This window comes from Callionymus lyra, chromosome 1, assembly GCF_982586985.1.
Source record: "Callionymus lyra chromosome 1, fCalLyr1.hap1.1, whole genome shotgun sequence".
Taxonomy (NCBI): domain Eukaryota; kingdom Metazoa; phylum Chordata; class Actinopteri; order Syngnathiformes; family Callionymidae; genus Callionymus; species Callionymus lyra.
The window spans coordinates 48,829,380-48,852,834 of record NC_141818.1 but is presented as its reverse complement, the minus strand read 5'-3'; the positions used below and the strand labels follow the sequence as shown (position 1 = coordinate 48,852,834).

General features: G+C 42.4%; 2 protein-coding genes across 2 annotated transcripts in view; both read left to right on the top strand.

The window, feature by feature from the left end:
* LOC148089993 (NACHT, LRR and PYD domains-containing protein 3-like) overlaps positions 1 to 9,908 on the top strand; it is a 187,757-nt gene extending 177,849 nt beyond the window's left edge. The window contains exons 12-16 of the mRNA XM_087790158.1: positions 2,786 to 2,962; positions 4,582 to 4,758; positions 8,030 to 8,203; positions 8,508 to 8,554; positions 9,143 to 9,908. Coding sequence (XP_087646284.1) covers positions 2,786 to 2,962; positions 4,582 to 4,758; positions 8,030 to 8,203; positions 8,508 to 8,554; positions 9,143 to 9,684 — 1,117 coding nt within the window. The 3' untranslated portion in view covers positions 9,685 to 9,908. The remainder of the gene's footprint in view (positions 1 to 2,785; positions 2,963 to 4,581; positions 4,759 to 8,029; positions 8,204 to 8,507; positions 8,555 to 9,142) is intronic.
* A 5,812-nt stretch (positions 9,909 to 15,720) lies between these two features.
* Positions 15,721 to 22,667, top strand: LOC148089992 (ecto-ADP-ribosyltransferase 5-like). The gene is made up of 4 exons (XM_087790040.1): positions 15,721 to 15,799; positions 21,371 to 21,430; positions 21,621 to 21,739; positions 21,945 to 22,667. Exons 1-4 carry the CDS (start codon positions 15,721 to 15,723, stop codon positions 22,665 to 22,667), a joined length of 981 nt encoding a protein of 326 aa, XP_087646166.1.
* The last annotated feature ends 788 nt before the right edge of the window (positions 22,668 to 23,455 follow it).

The window sequence follows — 23,455 nt, the reverse complement described above, 5'->3', positions numbered from 1 at the left end:
GTCACCATTAGGTTTAACAACAAGCACAAGAGGAGAAGAAAACTCACTCTGAGATTTACGAATAATCCCCTGTTCCTCCATCTCATTTAGATCCTCAGTTTCTCATATTGACTAGAGGGGTCACGGTGCTACGGCAGTCTGAGAGGCTTGTCGTCCACCAAACGGATTTTATGAACATATTCATTTGCCTCAACACAATCCATTTTGTGTTTTGAGAAAGTACACTTATAACTTTGGATGACACATAATAACTTGTTTTTCCATTCAAGAGACACTTCACAGGAAGTGAGATCTAAGTCCTCCAGATCCATGACCTTCAACGTGTTGATGATCATCTCCTCAGACAGCAGTGGATGTTCTGTGTCAACATCACATTAGAATAAACTGGTTCTGGTTGAGGCAAGTCTTGGACTGAGGGGCGAGTGACACATCTGCAATCATAGCATTTTGTTTTATAGTGAGTAGCTTCTCAGTAGGATTCAATATCTTCACAGGAGCCCAGGCATCCCCCCACAAGGTAGTGACAACTCTTCCTACCAGGATTTGTGCAGGTCTCACTTTGGACTGTGTTGCTCAATCACAACTGTTTTCCCCACAGTGACTGAGCAGACGATGACACTTTAGCCCACACTAGATGTTCAGAACCTGGTTGCAGTGTGACACGACTCTTTGTCGTCCCAATCCTGCATTGCAGGTCGTCCTCTTTCCACTCCTCTGAATGTGACAAAAGAGAAAGTAACTGCATCATCACATGTTGATGTTAATGATGGAACTATTGAACCCTTCATCTTTGAAATAAGCCATTTGATGATGTTGCAGCCCAATATCATGTCATCTTCCTGGCCTGGTACAACAAGGACAGGGAGCATCACTCTGTAGCCATAAACACTAGCAACAACATTGTCTATTAGTGTTGGTTTGACTAAATGACCCCCACAACCAACAATGACAAAGTCTTTAGCTGATTTCTTTTCAGCACTTGAAAGTGATCAGGAAAGCCTGATATCTGTGGCTTCATTTACAGTGCACACCATTGAACCACTGTCCACCAAAGCTTTCACCACACATCCATTTTTAGTACCGACATCAGTGTAGAACAGACTGTCAGTATTAGAAATCTTCTGTAGGCTTTGCATTATAACTGTTTTTGAGGTAAAGACCTTGTTCACATGAGACTGATATACTAACTCTAAATCAATATCTACATCTAAGGTGGGAGGTAGGCTCAACCCGTCTGCAGTTTCCTCCCTTGTGTGCAGACTGATTAGTTTCCCTGATGTGTGAAGGCAGGTGGCATAAGAACTTGAGGTCACTTACGTCTTGTGTGTTCTGGAGAGTGACAAAAGAAGCAGAGAAGGTTTTCTCGGCAGTGAGAATATGAACCATCAGCACATACAGAACATCACAGCGTCAAGTCCCTCGGTGTTGTCTGTTGTAGTTGTTACGTGTCCTTCTGTTATATTGGTTCTGACTCTGGTTCTGCAGCATCTTTTCCAACAACCCCAGCAACCTCTCCATTGTAGAAGAGTCTTGATCAACTGGCTGCTGTCTCTCAGGTGGTTCACAGGCTGCTGTAGGTTAACTTCAACTCTATCCATGTTCACCTCTTCACTATGTCTGGCTGGTGTCTTCAAACTAGTCTATGAAATCATCCAACTCGTCCTGCACTTCACGTCTGACCATTTATCCAAAGTATGGACCGGAATGTGAGCCAGATCTGGGTGATCAAACATCTGCCTTGTTCCCACAAGCAACCTGTGGCGACTGCAGCAGCTTTCTTGAGGCGGAGCCAGTAGTCCTACGGGTCTTCATCACATCTGGGAGAGTTGAATAAAAGTCTGTCAAAGCCACAGATGAATAGCGTTCAGAAGAATGTTTCCTCAAGAGACCAGACACATGTGAGGACGGCGTGCAACATCTATCTCTCCATTTCTATCCCAAACTTCACTCTTTAGCTCGAGCCCTTAAATGTGTGAGGATTTCTTCCACCTGACTCTCCAGTTGAACATCACGTTTCTTGAAATAATCTTCCATCAACTCGAGCCATTCTTCCAACTCAACTTTGTCTGAACATCCCCACGGAAAACAAGAGGAGCCTTGAGTTCTCTTGGTGTTTCGTGTCTAACATGAGAGAATCTAGAAATGTCCGTTGGGAAGTGACTTGAACCATCATGGGCTCCTGAGCTGTTGTGTGGGGCTGATGGAGGGGCTGTCGTCCTTGGATGGGATACCATAGTCTCAGCTCACTGTCCTCCATATGTTGAACTACATCAGTCATTTGGTCAGTCATGTTGGCACTGAAGGTTGATAGTAGTCCATGTATAGTGGAAGTAGTCGACTCCTTGATTGTCAAACACACACACATTGTTTGAGCTTGTATTACCTGCAACACCTTCACACTCACACCTGACACGGTTATGAATAATAACTTTGTAAACCTGTTCATATTGAATTGAATGTTAAAAAACAAATAGAATAAATTGACTGAAGTGAATCTTCACGATTGAATCAGTGTCTTGATTAAATTGAAGATATTTTTACTCTGGAAAATAATTAAACACAACAATTGAGAGAAAACACACAAAAACACTGAGATAAGTAAGTGAATAGAAAAAGAATCAATGATGTGTTATTATGATCAATATACATGTAACAACCTTTTATTTTCATTTGTCATTGTTGTTTGTTTTGTGACTCTTTTTATTTTTCCTTATGTTCTCTTGTGTTTGTTTCTCATATAAACACAAATCAATCCTCTTGTTGACGACACTCGTCTCTTTCACAGGCTGAGCTGCTGTCGACTGACAGAGAGAAGTTGTTCACTTCTGTCCTCAGTCCTCAGCTCTCCGTCCTCTAGTCTGACTCAACTGGACCTGAGTCACAACTGGAACCTGAAGGATCCAGGAGTGGAGCTGCTGTCTGCTGGACTGAAGAGTCCACACTGTCACCTGGAGACTCTCAGGTCAGAACATCATGTCTTCAGCTTCAGAACATGTGAAAGTCAGAGGTGAGACTCCAGAGAGTCAAAGTTGAGTCTTCAGTGAGTTCTTCAATGAAGCAGCTGATTCTAAGTGACCTCAGTCTTCAGCAGGTTCTCACACTTGAACTTGATTTGTTCTTCTGCTGGGTCGTGCTGTTCAGTATGTTGACACATATTTACTGATCTCAGATCCATTCAAAGACATTTGAGAGACTCTTGTGATGTCATCACTTGTTCTGTTGCTAGATTTCAATGCAGGGTAATGTTCATGGTGATGTGAGCATGTGTGATGAACACATCAGCAACTGAATGAAAGTCAAACATGTTCTTCTTCACAATATTCAACAGTGTCGTCTCACTGTAGAAGAAACTAACATTCAAACAAAACAACACCTCGTTTGCTGCAAAGAGAGAAACGTCTTGTTTAATGTTTCTTCAAGTCCTTGAGTTTATGCAAATGAATGTCTCTTGAGCTTCTTCTTAGACGTTTGAACTCTTGTGAGATAAACAGACAGGAAGTGGACTTTCAAAATAAAACTAACAACGTTTCACAAGAAAATAAATAACATGAACACATGAACTTAAATCCACTGCAAACTTCACAACATGGAAGATTGTTTGAAATATCATGAAAGTAAGAACGTCATTTATATTTATAGGTGACAGTAAATCCTGGTTTGACCCTCCTAGGCCTCCATATTCAAACCTGGAACTACAGAGAAAACATTTGAAAGCTGGAGATTTAAAGGAACGACACATGTTTGAACAATGTTGGAGGAAAACTTTGAAGACTTTGATAAATGTGAAAAAATATCATTAGAAAATAAGAAAATGTCAAAACATCTTCAATTGAAACATGTTTATGAATCATGAATAAAAAGTGTCACCAGATGGAAACAAACTGATCCATATATTGATTGATGTCCAGAAACAACTTCAAAAATAGTCTCCAAACTTGACACATGTTTCAAAAGTTGAAACTAATTCAGTTCATGTGAAGCAAACATGGAGAAGAAATGAAGGTGAATGTGACGGAGGATGATTGACACTCCATCTGTGTCACAACATAGATCCACTGGATCCAAAGATGGAGAGAATTCACCTTGAATTTTCTAACTGTAAACATTCAAATGAAGACAACAATGTTGAGAGAGTGCAGGAGTGTGAGTGACAAACACACACACATTGTTTGAGCTTGTATTACCTGCAACACCTTCACACTCACACCTGACACGGTTATGAATAATAACTTTGTAAACCTGTTCATATTGAATTGAATGTTAAAAAACAAATAGAATAAATTGACTGAAGTGAATCTTCACGATTGAATCAGTGTCTTGATTACATTGAAGATATTTTTACTCTGGAAAAGAATTAAACACAACAATTGAGAGAAAACACACAAAAACACTGAGATAAGTAAGTGAATAGAAAAAGAATCAATGATGTGTTATTATGATCAATATACATGTAACAACCTTTTATTTTCATTTGTCATTGTTGTTTGTTTTGTGACTTATTTTTCCTTATGTTATCTTGTGTTTGTTTCTCATATAAACACAAATCAATCCTCTTGTTGACGACACTCGTCTCTTTCACAGGCTGAGCTGCTGTCAACTGTCAGAGAGAAGTTGTTCACTTCTGTCCTCAGTCCTCAGCTCTCCGTCCTCTAGTCTGACTCAACTGGACCTGAGTCACAACCTTGACCTGCAGGATCCAGGAGTGGAGCTGCTGTCTGCTGGACTGAAGAGTCCACACTGTCACCTGGAGACTCTCAGGTCAGAACATCATTTCAAACAAACACAAACACACACATGGATGTAAACAGTGAATGGATTCTTGTTTCTTCATGAAACCTTTTTCACTCTGAGAGGATTTGAATGACTTTTCCTCGACTCATGAACTTGGTTCTAGAAGTGATGATATTTCATGAACACAACAGGAAGGTGAAGAATATTTCAAGTCATCTTGACATATTTATCAACACAGTCTGGAGACTAAACTCTAGTATTTCTATCATGACTCGACAGTAAAAGACGTTCAAATCATTGAATGTTGAAGAAAACCATCAACAATTAGAACAAACTCTCTTCTCTGGTTCTTGAAGCTTCCATGAGACGCAGGTTGATCTTTACAAACACACAACACAAGTCACACAACACAAGTCACACAACACGAGTCACACAACACAAGTCACACAACACAAGTCACACAACACAAGTCACACAACACGAGTCACACAACACAAGTCACACAACACGAGTCACACAACACAAGTCACACAACACAAGTCACACAACACGAGTCACACAACACAAGTCACACAACAAAAGTCACACAACACAAGTCATACAACAAAAGTCATATAACACAACTAACACAATAAGGGTCACAGAACACAGGTCAAACAACATGAGTCACACAAGTCACACAACACGACTCACACAACACTAATCTAACAACACGACTCACACAACACTAGTCACACGACACAAGTCACACGACACAAGTTACACAACACAAGTCACACAAGACAAATCACACAAGTCACGCTACACAAGTCACACAACACAAGTCACACAACACAAGTCACACGACACAAGTTACACAACACAAGTCACACAACACAAGTCACACTACACAAGTCACACAACACAAGTCACAACACAAGTCACACAACACAACTCACATGACACGAGTCACACAACACAACTCAGACAACACAACACAACTCACACTACATGAGTCACACAACACAAGTCACACTACACAAGTCACACAACACAACTCAGACAACACAAGTCACAACTCAAGTCACACAACACAACTCAGACAACACAAGTCACAACTCAAGTCACACAACACAACTCACATGACACAAGTCACAAATCACACAACACAACTCAGACAACACAAGTCACACAACGCAAGTTACATAACACAACTAAAAAAACACGACTCACACAACACAAGTCACACAACACAATTCACACAACACAAGTCACACAACTCAAGTCACACAAGTCTAATGACACAAGTCACACAACTAATACAAGTCACACAACACAAGTCACACGACAACAGTCACACAACACAACTCACACAACACAAGTCACACAACAAAAGTCACACCACAAGTAACATGACATGAGTCACACGACACAAATCCCACAGGTCACACAACACAAGTCACACAACACAACACACACAACAAAAGTCACACCACAAAAGTCACACAACAAAAGTCACACCACAAAAGACACACAACAAAAGTCACACAACAAAAGTCACACGACATGACTCACACAACACAAGTCACACAACACAACTAACACAACACAAGTCACAGAACACAACTAACACAACAAGAGTCACAGAACACAAGTCACACAACTCGACTCACACAACACAACTCAAACAACACAAGTCACACAACTTAAGTTGCACAACACGAGTCACACAACACAAGTCACACGACACAAATCACAACACAAGTCACACAACACAAGTCACACAACACAAGTCACACGACTCACACAACACGAGTCAAACCACACAAGTCACACAACACAAGTCACACGACACAACTCACACGACACAAGTCACAACACACAAGTTACACAACACGAGTCACACAACATGACTCACATAACACAACTAACACAACACAAGTCACACAACACAACTAACACAAGTCAAACAACATGAGTCACACAACGAGTCAAAGTCGAGCTACACAACACCAGTGTGAGTGGAGTTACACAACACCAGTGTGAGTGGAGTTACACAACACCAGTGTGAGTGGAGTTACACAACACCAGTGTGAGTGGAGTTACACAACACCAGTGTGAGTGGAGTTACACAACACCAGTGTGAGTGGAGTTACACAACACCAGTTTGAGTGGAGTTACACAACACCAGTGTGAGTGGAGTTACACAACACTAGTGTGAGTAAGTAAGTAAGTAAGTAAGTAATATATATTTATATAGCGCTTTTCGAGACCAGGGTCACAAAGCGCTTTAACAATCAAAACAATACTCAAAAACAGTACATACTTCAAAGATCAAGACAACACCGAGAACAACACAGAGTGGAGTTACACAACACCAGTGTGAGTGGAGTTACACAACACCAGTGTGAGTGGAGTTACACAACACCAGTGTGAGTGGAGTTACACAACACCAGTGTGAGTGGAGTTACACAACACCAGTGTGAGTGGAGTTACACAACACCAGTGTGAGTGGAGTTACACAACACCAGTGTGAGTGGAGATACACAACACCAGTGTGAGTGGAGTTACACAACACCAGTGTGAGTGGAGTTACACAACAGTGTGAGTGGAGCTACACAACACCAGTGTGAGTGGAGTTACACAACAGTGTGAGTGGAGTTACACAACACCAGTGTGAGTGGAGTTACACAACAGTGTGAGTGGAGTTACACAACACCAGTGTGAGTGGAGTTACACAACAGTGTGAGTGGAGTTACACAACACCAGTGTGAGTGGAGTTACACAACAGTGTGAGTGGAGTTACACAACACTAACACTAACACTGACATTAAACACAAACACACATCAATCCTCTCACAACAGTGAGTCATGTGATCATTTATACATCAAGTGTTGAACTGATGAAAACTTCATTATTTCATGTGTTGATCAAGTTGATCTTGATTGAAATCAAAGTCTTCAAATGTTCACACAATCATGTGATGATCTTATGAACGTCAAGAGTTCAGTGTTTCCTCCAATCAAGGCTTTCAAGGCAAAATAGAGAAAAAGTCTCTTGTTGACGTTTCTGTCTCTTTCACAGGCTGAGACACTGTCGACTGTCAGAGAGAAGTTGTTCACTTCTGTCCTCAGTCCTCAGCTCTCCGTCCTCTAGTCTGACTCAACTGGACCTGAGTGAGAACATCCTGAAGGATCCAGGAGTGGAGCTGCTGTCTGCTGGACTGAAGAGTCCACACTGTCACCTGGAGACTCTCAGGTCAGAACATCATGTCTTCAGTTCTTCCGATTTAATGAAACTGTTTCTCCTTCATTACAGTCTGTCAGTGTGTAAGATCTCAGCAGGAGGTTGTTCTTCTCTGGCCTCAGCTCTGACATCTAACCCGTCCCATCTGAGAGAGCTGGACCTGAGCTTCAATCATCCAGGAGGACCAGGACTGGAGCTGCTGTCTGCTGGACTGGAGAGTCCAGACTGGAGGCTGGAGACTCTCAGGTATGGACGGAGCAGCAGAACTCACTGACTGAGCTCCAAAGATCTTCTGAACATGTGATCAGAAGCAGAGAGATGTGAGTGTGTGACGCTGCTCAGACTCTTCATCTGAACTGAGCACATGAATCCAACTCTCAGAGCTTCTCCATGTTCTCCTGCTGGACACCAGTGGAAGAACAAGGAGACAGTGGAGACTGAGAGAGTGTTTCTAGATCCATCTTTGTTGTGGTCCACACAGTCATGAAAGAACGTCCACTTAGCAGCATGAAGTCAATGAATCTGATCTTCTCAATGTTTCTTCCTCCAGGCTGGATCACTGTGGACCACAGAGGTTAACATCTGGATGGAAGATGTGTAAGTTTGATTTGATTGATGGATGAGAACTCCTTGACTCTGTCAGCTTCTAGTGGAGCAGTTGTGATGTTGAGATGTTGTTACACTTGAATCTGCTGATGGAGCTTCATCAAGTCCAGGTCACTGTCCACAACTCTGGTCAACATGGTGTCCAGCAGCAGCTGGTGAGGAGCCTCTGTGCAGATCATCTCACACTCATTCATTCACTCTTTTCACTCTTGGACTTGAGAGTGGAGTGAGAAGATCTCAGTGCAGCATCTCACCAGGATGATGGTGGAGATGAACACAGAGATGTTTCAAGAACATGAAGAAACATCATGTTAGCTACATGCTAGTTTAGCTGCTGACTTGATATGGACACACTGGTGTCAATCAAATGTGACAAGATTATTCTGGGATGTTCCTCCTGGTTCTTCTCTGGAGGTGGTCCCAGTCTCAGAAGACTGTTGACTCCACTTTGATGATGATCTCCACTAGATGTCAACAAACAGAGCCCTCCCTCCCTGGCTTGCTGGGACACGGAGTCCATGATTGTGTTGAAGAGAAAGTTCTTCCACCATCATCACCTCTCGTGTCTTCTTCTCTCAGACTTCCGTCCACTCTCACTGGACCCGGACACAGCACACCGGCGCCTCCTACTGTCCAACGACAACAGGACGGTGGAACTTGTGACGCAGGATCATGATTATCTGGACCATCCCGACAGATTCCACCGGTGTCTTCAGGTGATGAGCAGAGAAGCTGTGACTGGACCATGTTACTGGGAGCTGGAGTGGAGAGGAGGAGCTTCTATCGCACTGACTCTCAGAAGAGACGGAGGGAAAGAAGACGAGTCTGAGTTTGGACAGAACCGTTATTCCTGGAGTCTGAGCTGCTCTGATGATGAAGGATATAAATTCTATCACGATAAGAAAGAAACTGTCATCAAGAGTCAAGAAGTTTCTCACAGAGTAGGAATGTTGATGAACTTTCCTGAACCTGGATATTTAACCTTCTTCAGTGTCTCCTCTGATGAACAGAAACACCTCCACAACTTCTTCACCTCCACTGAACCTTTGTACCTGGGATTTGGACTCACAGAGGTTCCTGGTTCTGGTTCCTCAGTGTGTGTGTGTGACCTGAGTGTGTGAGTGTGTTCCTCCAACACACTTGTGTAGCTGCTGTCAATCATCATTAAAGTGCTGACAGTGATGATGGAAGAAATCTGCTCCTGAAACAAACGTGTTGATCTGAATGTTGTTGAAGAAACTCTTTCATCACTTGTTGAGTCGACTGAAGACTTGAAGTTCAGTGGAGCACGAGTCACTCATGATGTTCATCATGTTTAATAAAACATTTGCTTTAAAACTTTCAAGAGACTCAAGGTCACTTAAAAGGTTAGAAAGAAGGTCAGACGGGTAGACGTGAGGTCAGACAGGTGTGTGTCAGGTCTTATATAGACAGGTGTGTGTCAGGTGTTATATAGACAGGTGTGTGTCAGGTCTTATATAGACAGGTGTGTGTCAGGTGTTATATAGACAGGTGTGTGTCAGGTGTTATATAGACAGGTGTGTGTCAGGTCTTATATAGACAGGTGTGTGTCAGGTCTTATATAGACAGGTGTGTGTCAGGTGTTATATAGACAGGTGTGTGTCAGGTGTTATATAGACAGGTGTGTGTCAGGTGTTATATAGACAGGTGTGTGTCAGGTGTTATATAGACAGGTGTGTGTCAGGTCATATATAGACAGGTGTGTATCAGGTGTTATATAGACAGGTTTTGTTTGTGTTTTCCTTCCATCCAGTCCAATCAGTTTCATTAAACACAGCTGGACTCAATGAAGAAGTCGAAGCATCTCAAGGAGGATCAGAAGAAATGGACGACACGTGAGTTAAATATGAGTCACAGCAAAAAGTCTGAATACTTATTACCTTGTAATGTTTCAGTTTCCTTTTTTAATAGATTTGCAAAAAAAACATGAAGAAAGAAACAAAGAGTTAAAAATGGAAAGGAGTCTTCAGTGATCGTCTGTTTATCAACAGACCATATTTCTTCTCTTCAAGTCGCTCCTGTAGGACACGTTGAGATGTTTCTACTATAGTTCTGCTCACTCAGAAGAAGCTTCATTTGAAAGGTGGTTCCTGAACACGTCACGGTTCTGGTGTGAGCAGGAGTCGTGTGTTCTTCTGAGGTACTGTCTTTGATCCTGGGACGGGTTCTTGTTGGCACCGACGTCCCAGCAGCCGCTGGCATCTTCTTCTAGCCTACCCGAGTCACCCATTAATATACAGAGCAACTCCGACGTTGGATTCAAACGACCCAGGTAACATTTGACGCGTTGCCCAAGTCTTCGTTGCTATGGTAATAAAACGGACAAAACAGGAGTCTGTTCCGGTCGCTCCAACACGCCGTCACTTCCTGGTTCTTATACTTCGCTTTATGGAGAGAAAAGGTCTATGCAGAGTGTCACGGGTCGTTTATTCACCGCTTCAACTCAAACAAAATACAAGCTTTACGATCGATCAGGCGCACTTTCTCCCGGCGACTTTACAGGTCAATAGCCCCGGGAGAAAAGGTCTCGAACTGTAGAAACATCGCTATATACCCTGTCGATCCCCTGTGGAGATTCCTTCCTAATTTGTTTCCTTTTCTAATCATTCAAATGTTCTTGGGTGGGGGTTTCTGTCTCCTAGTCCCCCCCTCACGGATGTGTACCGCTTCGTTCTTTTGATCCACGACACAAGGTGTGAAAGGGCAGACAAACAGACACTTAAATAAACACTGTCATGTCTCTAATTCTGTTCCAAGCTTGTCTTGAGACAGTGTGTCAGTCTGAGTGAAATGTTGATTGTGAATGTTTATTCAAACGTTTAAGCTCTTAGATTAACCTAGTAATTTATACTTTATATTTTGATGATCTTTTAGCATTAATTTAAGTATGGCATATACGTATAGTGTCTAATCATTTTTAATCTAACAGTAACGTGACGTGACGTGTCGCTGTTGTCATACGGCTACCGTAATTCTAAAACTATGAAGCGCACTTGAAATGTTTAATGTCGACAGTGCGATTCTACCCCCAGTTGTGCTTACTGACCTCGAACCACTTTGAGGAGGTACACAGCGACCATAAATTGGTAGAAAATGCTTCATTTGTATTTTTGAAGCTTGGATTGTTCGAGCATCGCGGAAGTCAGGAGGCTCTCGCGGAGAAATACATGCTTAAAAGGTCCTGTGAAAGTGACTATATTGTATATTTTAGGCGTTACAACTCCACAATGTTGAGATTGTTTTATGAATGAGTCAAATAAAGTCTGGATGTGCTATTTCGCTTGATCCTCTTTATAATCCGGAGCGCTTTTCTATGAAAATAGACCCTTTCATTGAGACATATTATATATATTTATATTATATTATATATTATTATTATTATTATTAGATTTTTAGATATAAAATCATCTATATCCAAACTGTTACACTGCATTTCCATTATTCTAAATTGAAACTGATTGAAAAGGTTCTTCATCTCAAGACTTCAATTACCAAATACAGCAAAAACATTACCTTACTGTTAAGGAGTACTGGTGATGCATTTCTCATAAGTAAAAAAGCATGGGTTGCCCCAGCATATAAATTAATATATTGTACAAATATACACTAAAATGCACAGATGTATCCATACCTTCAGTCAATCTCAATGTCACCAAGAGTAAGACCTTGATACTGTTAGGGGTTTTTCTGTTCCGAGTCACACCGACCCCCCCCTGATCTCGTACGTGGTGGTGGACAAGAAAGACCGACACAGTATTGAGTTTAAGAGAAATAATGCTTTTTAGTGAATTATGCAAAAGTCAGAGACAAGAACTTACGTGATCACGGGCGCTAGCAAACAGAGAGATCTATCGCAGACGTCTTTGAATGCCAGAACGCAAAGATCTCACAAAATGGTGGATCTTTATAGTAGAATATTCAGGTTAACGCCTCTAGTCAATTGTACATGTAGGATTGGTCAGTAACTGTAAACACTTGATTCTAAGATGGACGCCGCACATGGTCGTTGTGGAAATTTAACAAAGCTTGTTGTCTTCTAGAGAGAAACTTTTCCCATCGACTTGCTGGCCTGTTGTGTCCTTCAGTGTGAGTTCTCAAACAGGTTCACACAGACTTGCTGGGAATCTGGGATTGTTTAATCTTTCTGTGTGTGTGCAAGGCTTTGTGAGCTCGGCCTGTGAGTTGTTACAGTGAGTGAATGCAATGCAGGACAATGATTATTTAATATGAATTAAATATGAAAGATTATCAGTTAATCAAGTGACTATTTGAAATGTGTGTTAAATCTAGATGATTGATTACAGTAAAGTTGTCATTTCCTTACAATACTGTGATAGAATCCCCTTCTACACTGCCAAAAGCAGTTTGGTCAGTTGCTCGCTGTCATCAGGTGTCAGTTGCTCGCTATCATCAGGTGTCAGTTGCTCGCTGTCATCAGGTGTCAGTTGCTCGCTGACACCAGGTGTCAGTTGCTCGCTATCATCAGGTGTCAGTTGCTCGCTGACATCAGGTGTCAGTTGCTCGCTATCATCAGGTGTCAGTTGCTCGCTATCATCAGGTGTCAGTTGCTCGCTGTAATCAGGTGTCAGTTGCTCGCTGTCATCAGGTGTCAGTTGCTCGCTGTAATCAGGTGTCAGTTGCTCGCTATCATCAGGTGTCAGTTGCTCGCTGTAATCAGGTGTCAGTTGCTCGCTGTCATCAGGTGTCAGTTGCTCGCTGTCATCAGGTATCAGTTGCTCGCTGACATCAGGTGTCAGTTGCTTGCTGTCATCAGGTGTCAGTTGCTCGCTGTCATCAGGTGTCAGTTGCTCGCTGTCATCAGGTGTCAGTTGCTCGCTGTAATCAGGTGTCAGTTGCTCGCTGTCATCAGGTGTCAGTTGCTCGCTGTAATCAGGTGTCAGTTGCTCGCTGTAATCAGGTGTCAGTTGCTCGCTGTCATCAGGTATCAGTTGCTCGTTGTCATCAGGTGTCAGTTGCTCGCTGTCATCAGGTGTCAGTTGCTTGCTGTCATCAGGTGTCAGTTGCTCGCTGTCATCAGGTGTCAGTTGCTTGCTGTCATCAGGTGTCAGTTGCTCGCTATCATCAGGTGTCAGTTGCTCGCTATCATCAGGTGTCAGTTGCTCGCTGTCATCAGGTGTCAGTTGCTCGCTATCATCAGGTGTCAGTTGCTCGCTGTCATCAGGTGTCAGTTGCTCGCTGTCATCAGGTATCAGTTGCTCGCTGACATCAGGTGTCAGTTGCTCGCTATCATCAGGTGTCAGTTGCTCGCTGTCATCAGGTGTCAGTTGCTTGTTGTCATCATGTAACAGTTGCTTGCTGACATCAGGTGTCAGTTGCCCACTGTCATCAGGTGTCAGTTGCTCGCTGTCATCAGGTGTCAGTTGCTCGTTGTCATCATGTCTCAGTTGCTCGCTGACATCAGGTGTCAGTTGCCCACTGTCATCAGGTGTCAGTTGCTTGCTGTCATCATGTGTCAGTTGCTCGCTGACATCAGGTGTCAGTTGCTCGCTGACATCAGGTGTCAGTTGCTCGCTGTCATCAGGTGTCAGTTGCTAGCTGTCATCAGGTATCAGTTGCTCGCTGTCATCATGTGTCAGTTGCCCGCTGACATCAGGTGTCAGTTGCTCGCTGTCATCAGGTGTCAGTTGCTTGCTGTCATCAGGTATCAGTTGCTCGCTGTCATCAGGTGTCAGTTGCTCGCTGTCATCAGGTGTCAGTTGCTCGCTGTCATCAGGTATCAGTTGCTAGCTGTCATCAGGTATCAGTTGCTCGCTGTCATCAGGTGTCAGTTGCTCGCTGTCATCAGGTGTCAGTTGCTTGCTGTCATCAGGTATCAGTTGCTCGCTGACATCAGGTGTCAGTTGCTTGCTGTCATCAGGTGTCAGTTGCTCGCTGTCATCAGATGTCAGTTGCTCGTTGTCATCATGTGTCAGTTGCCCGCTGTAATCAGGTGTCAGTTGCTTGCTGTCATCAGGTGTCAGTTGCTCGCTGTCATCATGTGTCAGTTGCTCGCTGTCATCAGGTGTCAGTTGCTCGCTGTAATCAGGTGTCAGTTGCTCGCTGTCATCAGGTGTCAGTTGCTCGCTGACATCAGGTGTCAGTTGCTCGCTGTCATCAGGTGTCAGTTGCTAGCTGTCATCAGGTGTCAGTTGCTCGCTGTCATCAGGTGTCAGTTGCCCGCTGTCATCAGGTGTCAGTTGCTCGCTGTCATCATGTGTCAGTTGCTCGCTGTCATCAGGTGTCAGTTGCTAGCTGTCATCAGGTGTCAGTTGCTCGCTGTCATCAGGTGTCAGTTGCCCGCTGTCATCAGGTGTCAGTTGCTCGCTGTCATCATGTGTCAGTTGCTCGCTGTCATCAGGTGTCAGTTGCTCGCTGACATCAGGTGTCAGTTGCTCGCTGTCATCAGGTGTCGGCTGCTCGCTCAATTCAGGCATCATCTCTCCACCAACATCAGCTGCCATTTTCTGCTGGAAAAGGAAACCAGAAAATAATTTAAGAATTATGATAAAATCATCAAAACCATCAAAATTATGAAATCTCAAGACACAATGAGCTCAGTTTCATCTGAAAATGACTAAAATAACTAATATCAACACTTAATAATTTGTACCTGTCTGCGCCAAGGCGAGTCTGAATCACCTTAATCGTATGTTATTTCTTCACCTGGGGCGATGTCTCTTATAGCAAATCCCACCAACATCGATGGTGTTGGATTACAAATTATTATACACTATACGTATACGCCATACTTAAATTAATGCTAAAAGATAATAAAAATATAAAGTATAAATTACTAGCTTCATCTAAGAGCTTAAACCTTTGAATACACATTCACAATCAACATTACATCAGACTGATTTACACTGTTTCAAGACAAGCTTGGATCAGAATTAGAGAAATAACACCGGATCGTTTTAACATCTGTTCGTCTGCCCTTTTCACACCTGGGGTCGTGGATCAAAGAGCGAAGCGGGACACACCCAAAAGCGGGGGGGCTGGAAGACGGAAGCTTCCAGCGAAGCAAGAGGGAATTTAGGAAGTTTCCCAGCGGGTGATGAAGACACAAGAACCATGAAAGAGCCATTTGCCTCGGAAGAGACGACCCCCGGGGCGGGAAATTTGCCTTAAATATAGCGATGTTTCTACAGTTCGATACCGTCTCTCCCGGAGCTATCGACCTGAAGAGCTGCCGGCAGAGAGCGCCTCCAATCGATCGTAAAAGCTTGTATTTTGTTTGACTTGAAGCGGCGAATAAACGACCTGTACACTCTGCATTGACCATCTGTCTCCATAAAGCAAAGTATTAAGACCCGGAAGTGACGGCCTACTGGAGCGACGGAAGCGGACTCCAGTTTTGACCGTTTTAATGGTTTGGATTTTGCAGTTAGGCTTGTTGTGGTCGTCGTTGAAAAGCCTTCCCAGAGACTCATCTTCAAGAGATGCATCAAGACTTAAGGAAAAGAAAACTGGTGTTAAGAGAAGACGTAACTTTCTTTGGATACAGTGTTAAGAAGAGGACGGATTATTTAAAAGTTTCATATACATTTACAGTATTACCGGAGTGGTGTGTAGTGGTGTAGATAGATACATCTTTGTTGATATCTATCTAACAAACAATGCAAGAGGCTAAACCCGGAAACACTGTACTTAAGTACTCCTTAGGTCAGGGGTGTCAAACTGGTCCAGAAAAGGGCCGAGACATTGCAGGCTTTGGATCCAAGCAGTCAAGCTCATATGGTTGAACCAATCACGCTTCTGAAGACAGTAATCCATTAATTGTCAGTCTGGTGTTGCTTGTTTAAGCCGACACCAGATTCGTTAACTCATGTGTGCTTGACTGGTTAAAACAAAACCTGCATCCTCTCAGCCCTTTTCCGGGCCAGTTTGACACCCCTGCCTCAGGTTAACACGTCATCAGAGCTTATCTAACTAAAACTATTGTCATGTATTACACCTGCCAACAAAATCATATTTATTATAACTTACCACCAACATCCCCCTTTCCATTGGAAGTCAAACAAGAATACTGCCTCCATGTCAGTGTAGGTTTTTGTAAGGAGACCTTCTTGCTTGAAAAGTTTTCCACGGTATTCCAATACAAAATCTCTTGGTTGAAAACCTCCAAAGCAACCACACCTCGACCTATAAAACAAGAAAAAAACAAGGAGTGACTTTCATTCTTAAACCAGCTGCTAGAGACTTAACCCGCTTTGTTGCAGCAGAAACACCAGCCAATTTGAGGGGTGACCAAACAGGTCATGTCACTGCAACGTAAATTCCAGACTGTACTGTACTTTTTTAGTACCTTAGATTTTTACAGTCTTACAGCCTCCAGAGGGTAGTTAACACCCTGGAGGTCATTATCACAATTACACATCAACCTCAATGTCCCAATTCCAAATGTTGCATGATTGCTGCATATAAATCATGTTTAACATTTAATTCCTTTTTATCAATTTCTACTTATTAGGAATCGAGGAACACATCAATAGTTGTAGAGAAATACTGCTGTAACACGACTTTTCTGTATTATTTAATCAAGAATAGGCTTATTTTTTATCTAGAACAGTTTTTAAATAAATTACACAAGATATATGTTTTAGATTTTTCAGCCATTAACTGTGATAATGACGCACATTATTTAGCTGGGTTTCATTTTTCTGCAGTTTTCCTTTTTTAATGCCTTTTGTCTCCGACTTTGTTAGAGTTCTCCAGCTGTGCTTAACTGAGAGTCACATGTGACTTTATTACTACATGTAATGATTCTATATCCTGGTTGCCAGCATGGACAAAAAAAACCAACTAGAGCTGCTCCTCCGTGAAACAACGTAACTGTTCAGCACCAGGTGCTTCAACGATGCAACTGAAGCCGAGGAAGAATGTCTGCCTCACTCCACTAAAGGTGCCCAGGTGTTCAAATGCAAAGGTGTGTGTGATGTACCATGTTTTCCGCACTATCAGACGCACCGGATAATAAGGCACACCTTCAATGAATATCCTGTATTAGAAATGTTTTAATTAATAGTTTGCACCGGATTATAAGGCGCATAGAATAAAGGATACAGTCACTGACTGGTGTTGCGTTAGGAAAGTGTTTGTCAACAAGTCACCCACCAGGTAATGTTCATATATAAGGCGCTCCATATTATAAGGCTCACTGTTTTTTGAGAAAATGAAAGGCTTTTGAGTGCACCTGTATAGAAAATACAGTAATACAAGAAGGAGTACGGCGTGGACATCCCAGACCAGATGGAGAGGGCGTACTCTGTCAAAGGCGATACATGAAGATAACCAGTGGCTGTCTTCAGTAACTGTAATGTTTTGCAATGCTGAACCCAAGAGCAGACAGAGGCGATGTTCCAGAGGATACAAAAAGGGGTTTATTGAAGAAAGGGGAAGCAGGTGGTGGAAGAGTAGGCCGGAGGGAGAGCGAGGTCAGCGAGCTGGAGTTAGTGATCCGAGTTACTGCAGGCAGAGGAACAAAAGTTAGGTGAGGTCCAAAAAACAACAAGACACTAGAGTTCGAGAGCGAGGTAGCAAAAACACTGAGCCAGTCACGTATAGTTACCACGGTAGAGTGAAGTACGATCTGGCGCCAACCGCGGGGAATCCAAGGGTTGATGAAGGGGGTTGATTGGGGGTCAGGAACAGGTGAGCGTGATTGCTGATGAGGACCAGGTGTGAGGTGAGACGACCGGAGGAGTGGCAGACCAGGGGGAGGGGAACACAGCAGACTGATGTGATCACAACAGTAACACCCTCAACCTGGCATCAATACCCACATCTTATTCAAGGAGAAGCAGGAGAGTCCAGAGGAAAGTGCTGCAGAGGAGCTGCTTATAGTGTGACTTATAGACAGGTGTGGCATATATATGGACAATTTATTTTTTACTAAAACATTAAGTGGTGCAGCTTATATTGAGGTTCACCTGCTTAATTGTTCATTGTGATGGTTGGGAACAGTGTTCCTTGTAAAACCTTTTAAAACCTCCTCAATAGCAGATTTTCCTCTTGCCGACTGATCACAGATTAGATGAAATGATGATGACTTTACCTGCACCTGCTTTCACAGAACACATACTGTATGTGCTGGCTAGTTATTCAAACTATACTATGAACAAATAAGTTCAAATCAAAATATAATATTGTTCTATACAGTTAAAAACATTTTTTTTCTCTACAATAAAAGTCTTAATTTGGACTAAGTTGGTTCGTGTTGAGGTTGTGTTAGTAGTTTTTATTGAATGTTGTAACGAGGATATAAACTTTATATCTTTATAGAGCTCGAACCTATCCTTGTTTGACATAATACCTGTATATCATGGCAATGACATGTCGTTATTGATATGTGACTCAAGACTGATGTTATTTTATCAGAAAACTAAAAAAACAACAACAAATACTGAACGACTAACAGGCTTCTTGAAATGAGTTTTTATAGTGGCCTGTGCTACATTAGGGTTAATTCAATAACTTCAAGAGGCCTCAAAGCTAGCAGGCTGATATTTATATGACACATTCAGATGATCTGCTACCATTGGTGGGAGAAATGTTGTGTCCATCGGTGCAAAAATGAGTGACAGGTTGTCATTCTTCTGTCAAGATGGTCTCTGAGTGTAACAGAATGACCAGACCTGATCTTTCAGGAATGGACTTGGGAACTTTTTTTCTACTTGGACCTCAGAGCTGATGTTTGGATATGTTATTCTAAACTAAGTTCTAATTTGAACTGTGGTGGTTTGATGTTGCTACGACCTTCCTGTGCCCTGTGGCACCATGGGAAACTTAAAGAAATCTAAACTTTGAAGCTCTATAAATCGGTCATTGTTGATTGAAATGATCTGAAACTTTTGGAAGTTTCTTCAAGTTTCATGTTTACACATGTGTTCTCAGGGTCTTTTCTCTAAGTGCTTCCTAAAGCTACTTCCGGTTTGGGAGGGGCTATCATTATGGTTCCACCAGCATATGATTCTAGAGGTGTCAGAGGTCACACAGACCAAGTTTCATATATCTGAGGGTTACAGAGGTCAAATAAGCAAAAGCGTCATGAAAAACATGGTTTTTGGACCCTGTTTATGCTCTGAGGCCCCAGAGGGTCTGAAAATGAGCATGATAGGCTGGCATTTGAGACCCTGTGAAACTCGGGCCATCATAATGGTTCCATGAGCATGTTATTTTAGTGTCAAAGGTCACAGACACCAGGTTTCATTGGTCTGAGAGTCACAGAAGACCAACAGTCCTGCAGAACGAGGTCATGCTTTGAGCATGAGTTTTTACACTAGACTCAATATCAAGCCTGTGTTCGTTCTTCTAGAACTGGTCTGATCATGAACAGAGTCATGGCTGCTCATATTACCTGCTGGTGAAATGTGTGTATATAGAGCTTAAACTGGACTCACTCTTCTCCAAGTTCTCAGGCTGCAGTGGTCAACTGAGAACCATGTGCTCCTGTCCTGCTCCCTTAAATAAATCCACTCATAATTCAAGACATCTCAACTTTTCTCCAATTTTTCTTAAACATTTTTTTTTGAGAGGAAATTCATTTTTTTCCATCAATATATTAAAAAACAAAACTACTTAAATTGCTTGTGATGTGCATGATCAACACAAGCTGGATTATAAATACATATACACGTACAAAAAATAGAATATATATCTTTGAATATGTCCTTTAACATATATTTTAATATCCTCTCTCTGTGTTTGATGATCTACTGACTCCTTCAAGAAACATCTGTGTTTGATGATCTACTGACTCCTTCAAGAAACATCTGTGTTTGATGATCTACTGACTCCTTCAAGAAACATCTGTGTTTGATGATCTACTGACTCCTTCAAGAAACATCTGTGTTTGATGATCTACTGACTCCTTCAAGAAACATCTGTGTTTGATGATCTACTGACTCCTTCAAGAACCATCTGTGTTTGATGATCTACTGACTCCTTCAAGAAACATCTGTGTTTGATGATCTACTGACTCCTTCAAGAAACATCTGTGTGTTTGATGATCTACTGACTCCTTCAAGAAACATCTGTGTTTGATGATCTACTGACTCCTTCAAGAAACATCTGTGTTTGATGATCTACTGACTCCTTCAAGAAACATCTGTGTTTGATGATCTACTGACTCCTTCAAGAAACATCTGTGTTTGATGATCTACTGACTCCTTCAAGAAACATCTGTGTTTGATGATCTACTGACTCCTTCAAGAAACATCTGTGTTTGATGATCTACTGACTCCTTCAAGAAACATCTGTGTTTGATGATCTACTGACTCCTTCAAGAAACATCTGAAGGCACTTTTATTCGTGCAGGCTTACTAAATTAATATATCCTTTAACATAGGTTTTAAAACATCCTTTAATATATCTTTAATGCCAGGCAAATTACAGGCTACCTGTTCACTCTCTATTTGCCAAGTTAGCATGCTAGCGCGAGCATGAAGCGCTAGCAAACTCATTTTAACACTAGGTTGAGGCTGTGCTATGGAATTATTAATTCAACAATTAAACTTTATTTGTATTTATTATTTGCTAGACTATCATGATCTGTTCACGCTGCTCATGTGTGTCTTTACTTCTGTCATCTATTCATCGACTTCCACACACTACCACTAGGGGCGTTGTCGAGCGATGCAATTCCACACACTACCAATGGGAGCGATGTAGAGGGACACACAGATTGAGGGGGGTGTTCACACACACACACACACACACACAAAAGTCTGAAATAAGTTACTTTTAGGGACAATTGAGATTTTAAGACCGTGGTTTTCGGCCACAAAGGGAACAACGTCCCCAAACAACTGGTGTGTGAGCTGGTCAAAGTCCCCATTCTGGGCCTAAGTAAGTGAACACACACACACCCCCCCCCCCACACACACACACACATACATATATAACAAACTCTGAAGACAAAAAAAACCTACAAAAAAAACGATCTTGTTCTTCCTCTTTCGTTGTCTAGATGAAGCGATTACGTTTTTTGACGAGGGTGAAGTTGTGGTGAAAACTGGTGACTCATCCATTCGTGCAGAAGTCCAAGTGCAGGACGGTCGTTGCCGAGCTGTGATGAAGAGGACGAGCGCAGGCGAGACGATGGCCATGGTCATGATTCTTCTGCTGACCTTCGGCGTCTGGACCGCAGCTTCGATGGTACGACATGATCTCAAACTTCACTCGTGTCGACTAATGTTGACTTTTTTCAGAGGAATCGGTTATTTTTAGAGTAAGAGACAAATATGTTTGTTCATTTTAATGTAGCGACTGGAGCTCAGTTGTCTTCGTCCAAAACTCCGACACTTGAAAGTTAAGCAAAAGAGTTCTTGCAGCTTTGGTGTTAACAGACTTGTCTTGACAGGAGGCTGTAGGTGAACAAGACGTCGTGGATCTCGCTCGGGATTCTGTCGACGACATGTACGATGGTTGCAGGGACCAAATGGAGAAAAAGGCAAAGACGTACTTAAGGAATGAAATGAACAGCAATCATAATTTCAGTCGGGCTTGGTTTATGAAAACACAGTCCCTCAAATCCCGCAAATCCCTCAGAAAGATATCGGATTCGGTACATCAGCAGAACATAGCGATATACGTGTACACTCTGGATGAGCCCAGGATCTATGTAGAGTTTAATGAGGCTGTGCGCACTCAGGGCTCCTCTTACAAGACCACCTTCCAGTATCACGCCCTCCACTTCTACCTGACGACCGCTGTTCAACGACTCAACCAAGGATGTAAGACCGGCTATCGGAGGTCCAATGTCCGCTTTAACCAAAATGTTTTAAACAAACATGTTCGATTCGGTTTCTTTGCATCCAGCACACAGGGTCACTATACAGTTGCCAGACGCTTTGGTTGTATTTGCTACAAGATCTTCTCCTGTTACGGGTCAGACATCTCTCTCTTTTCTAAGTTCACGGAAGCTGAACGCGAGCTCCTCATCCCCCCCTATGAGGTGTTTAAAGTCACGGATATTAAGGACACATCCAGGGATACCCAACTTGGATGCAAGATGGAGTACGTGCTGGAGAGCACAGAACAAACCAAGTCAAACCTGAATTGTGCTTTGATTAAAACGTTGTAGACAATAAAAAGATCTATTTACATCAGAGTGACAGTTGTTGTTTTTTCAACGTGTAGATGTGTACGTGCTGCCGCTGCAGTTGAATCAAATGGCTAAAGACAAACAAGGGGCTCAAGGGGTTCATTGGTGTCTCACTGTGAAGCCAGAAAGGGACATTTTTAACTCTTTCACTAATACCCTTACTCTAACCCTCACCCTCAACCCGACCTCAGATTTATTGAACGTGTTAGATTAAAATTATTCTATAAGTATAATTAATGCTACAAGATAATCAAAATATAAGTATAAATTACTGCTTGATCTAGGAGCGGAAACGTTTGACTACACATTCACAATCAGGGGAAAGGGGGGCTTAAAGACGGAAAAGAAGAAAACCCCCGCCAAAGAATAGTTGAATGATTAGATTACAAAAAAACAAATTACGATGCCTCCCTGCGGCTGATCTTGACACAGGTAACTTGAAAAGGACCATTTGGCCGGAAAGACATTCCGGACAGTAAATTTGCCTTAAATATAGTGACGTTTCTACAGCTCGGGACCTTTTCTCCCGGGGCTATTGACCTGTACAGTCGCCGGGAGAAAGTGAGTCCGGTCGATCGTAATTGAAAGCTTGTATTTTGTTTGACTTGGAGCGGCGAATAAACAACCCGTAACACACTCTGGATTGTTCATCTTTCTCCACGACACAAAGTATAAGACCCGGGATGGAAGTGACGTCGTGTTGGAGCGACGGAACAGACTCCGTTTTTTGATCGTTTTAAACGTAAAAGAAATTTTTGTTTGTTCAA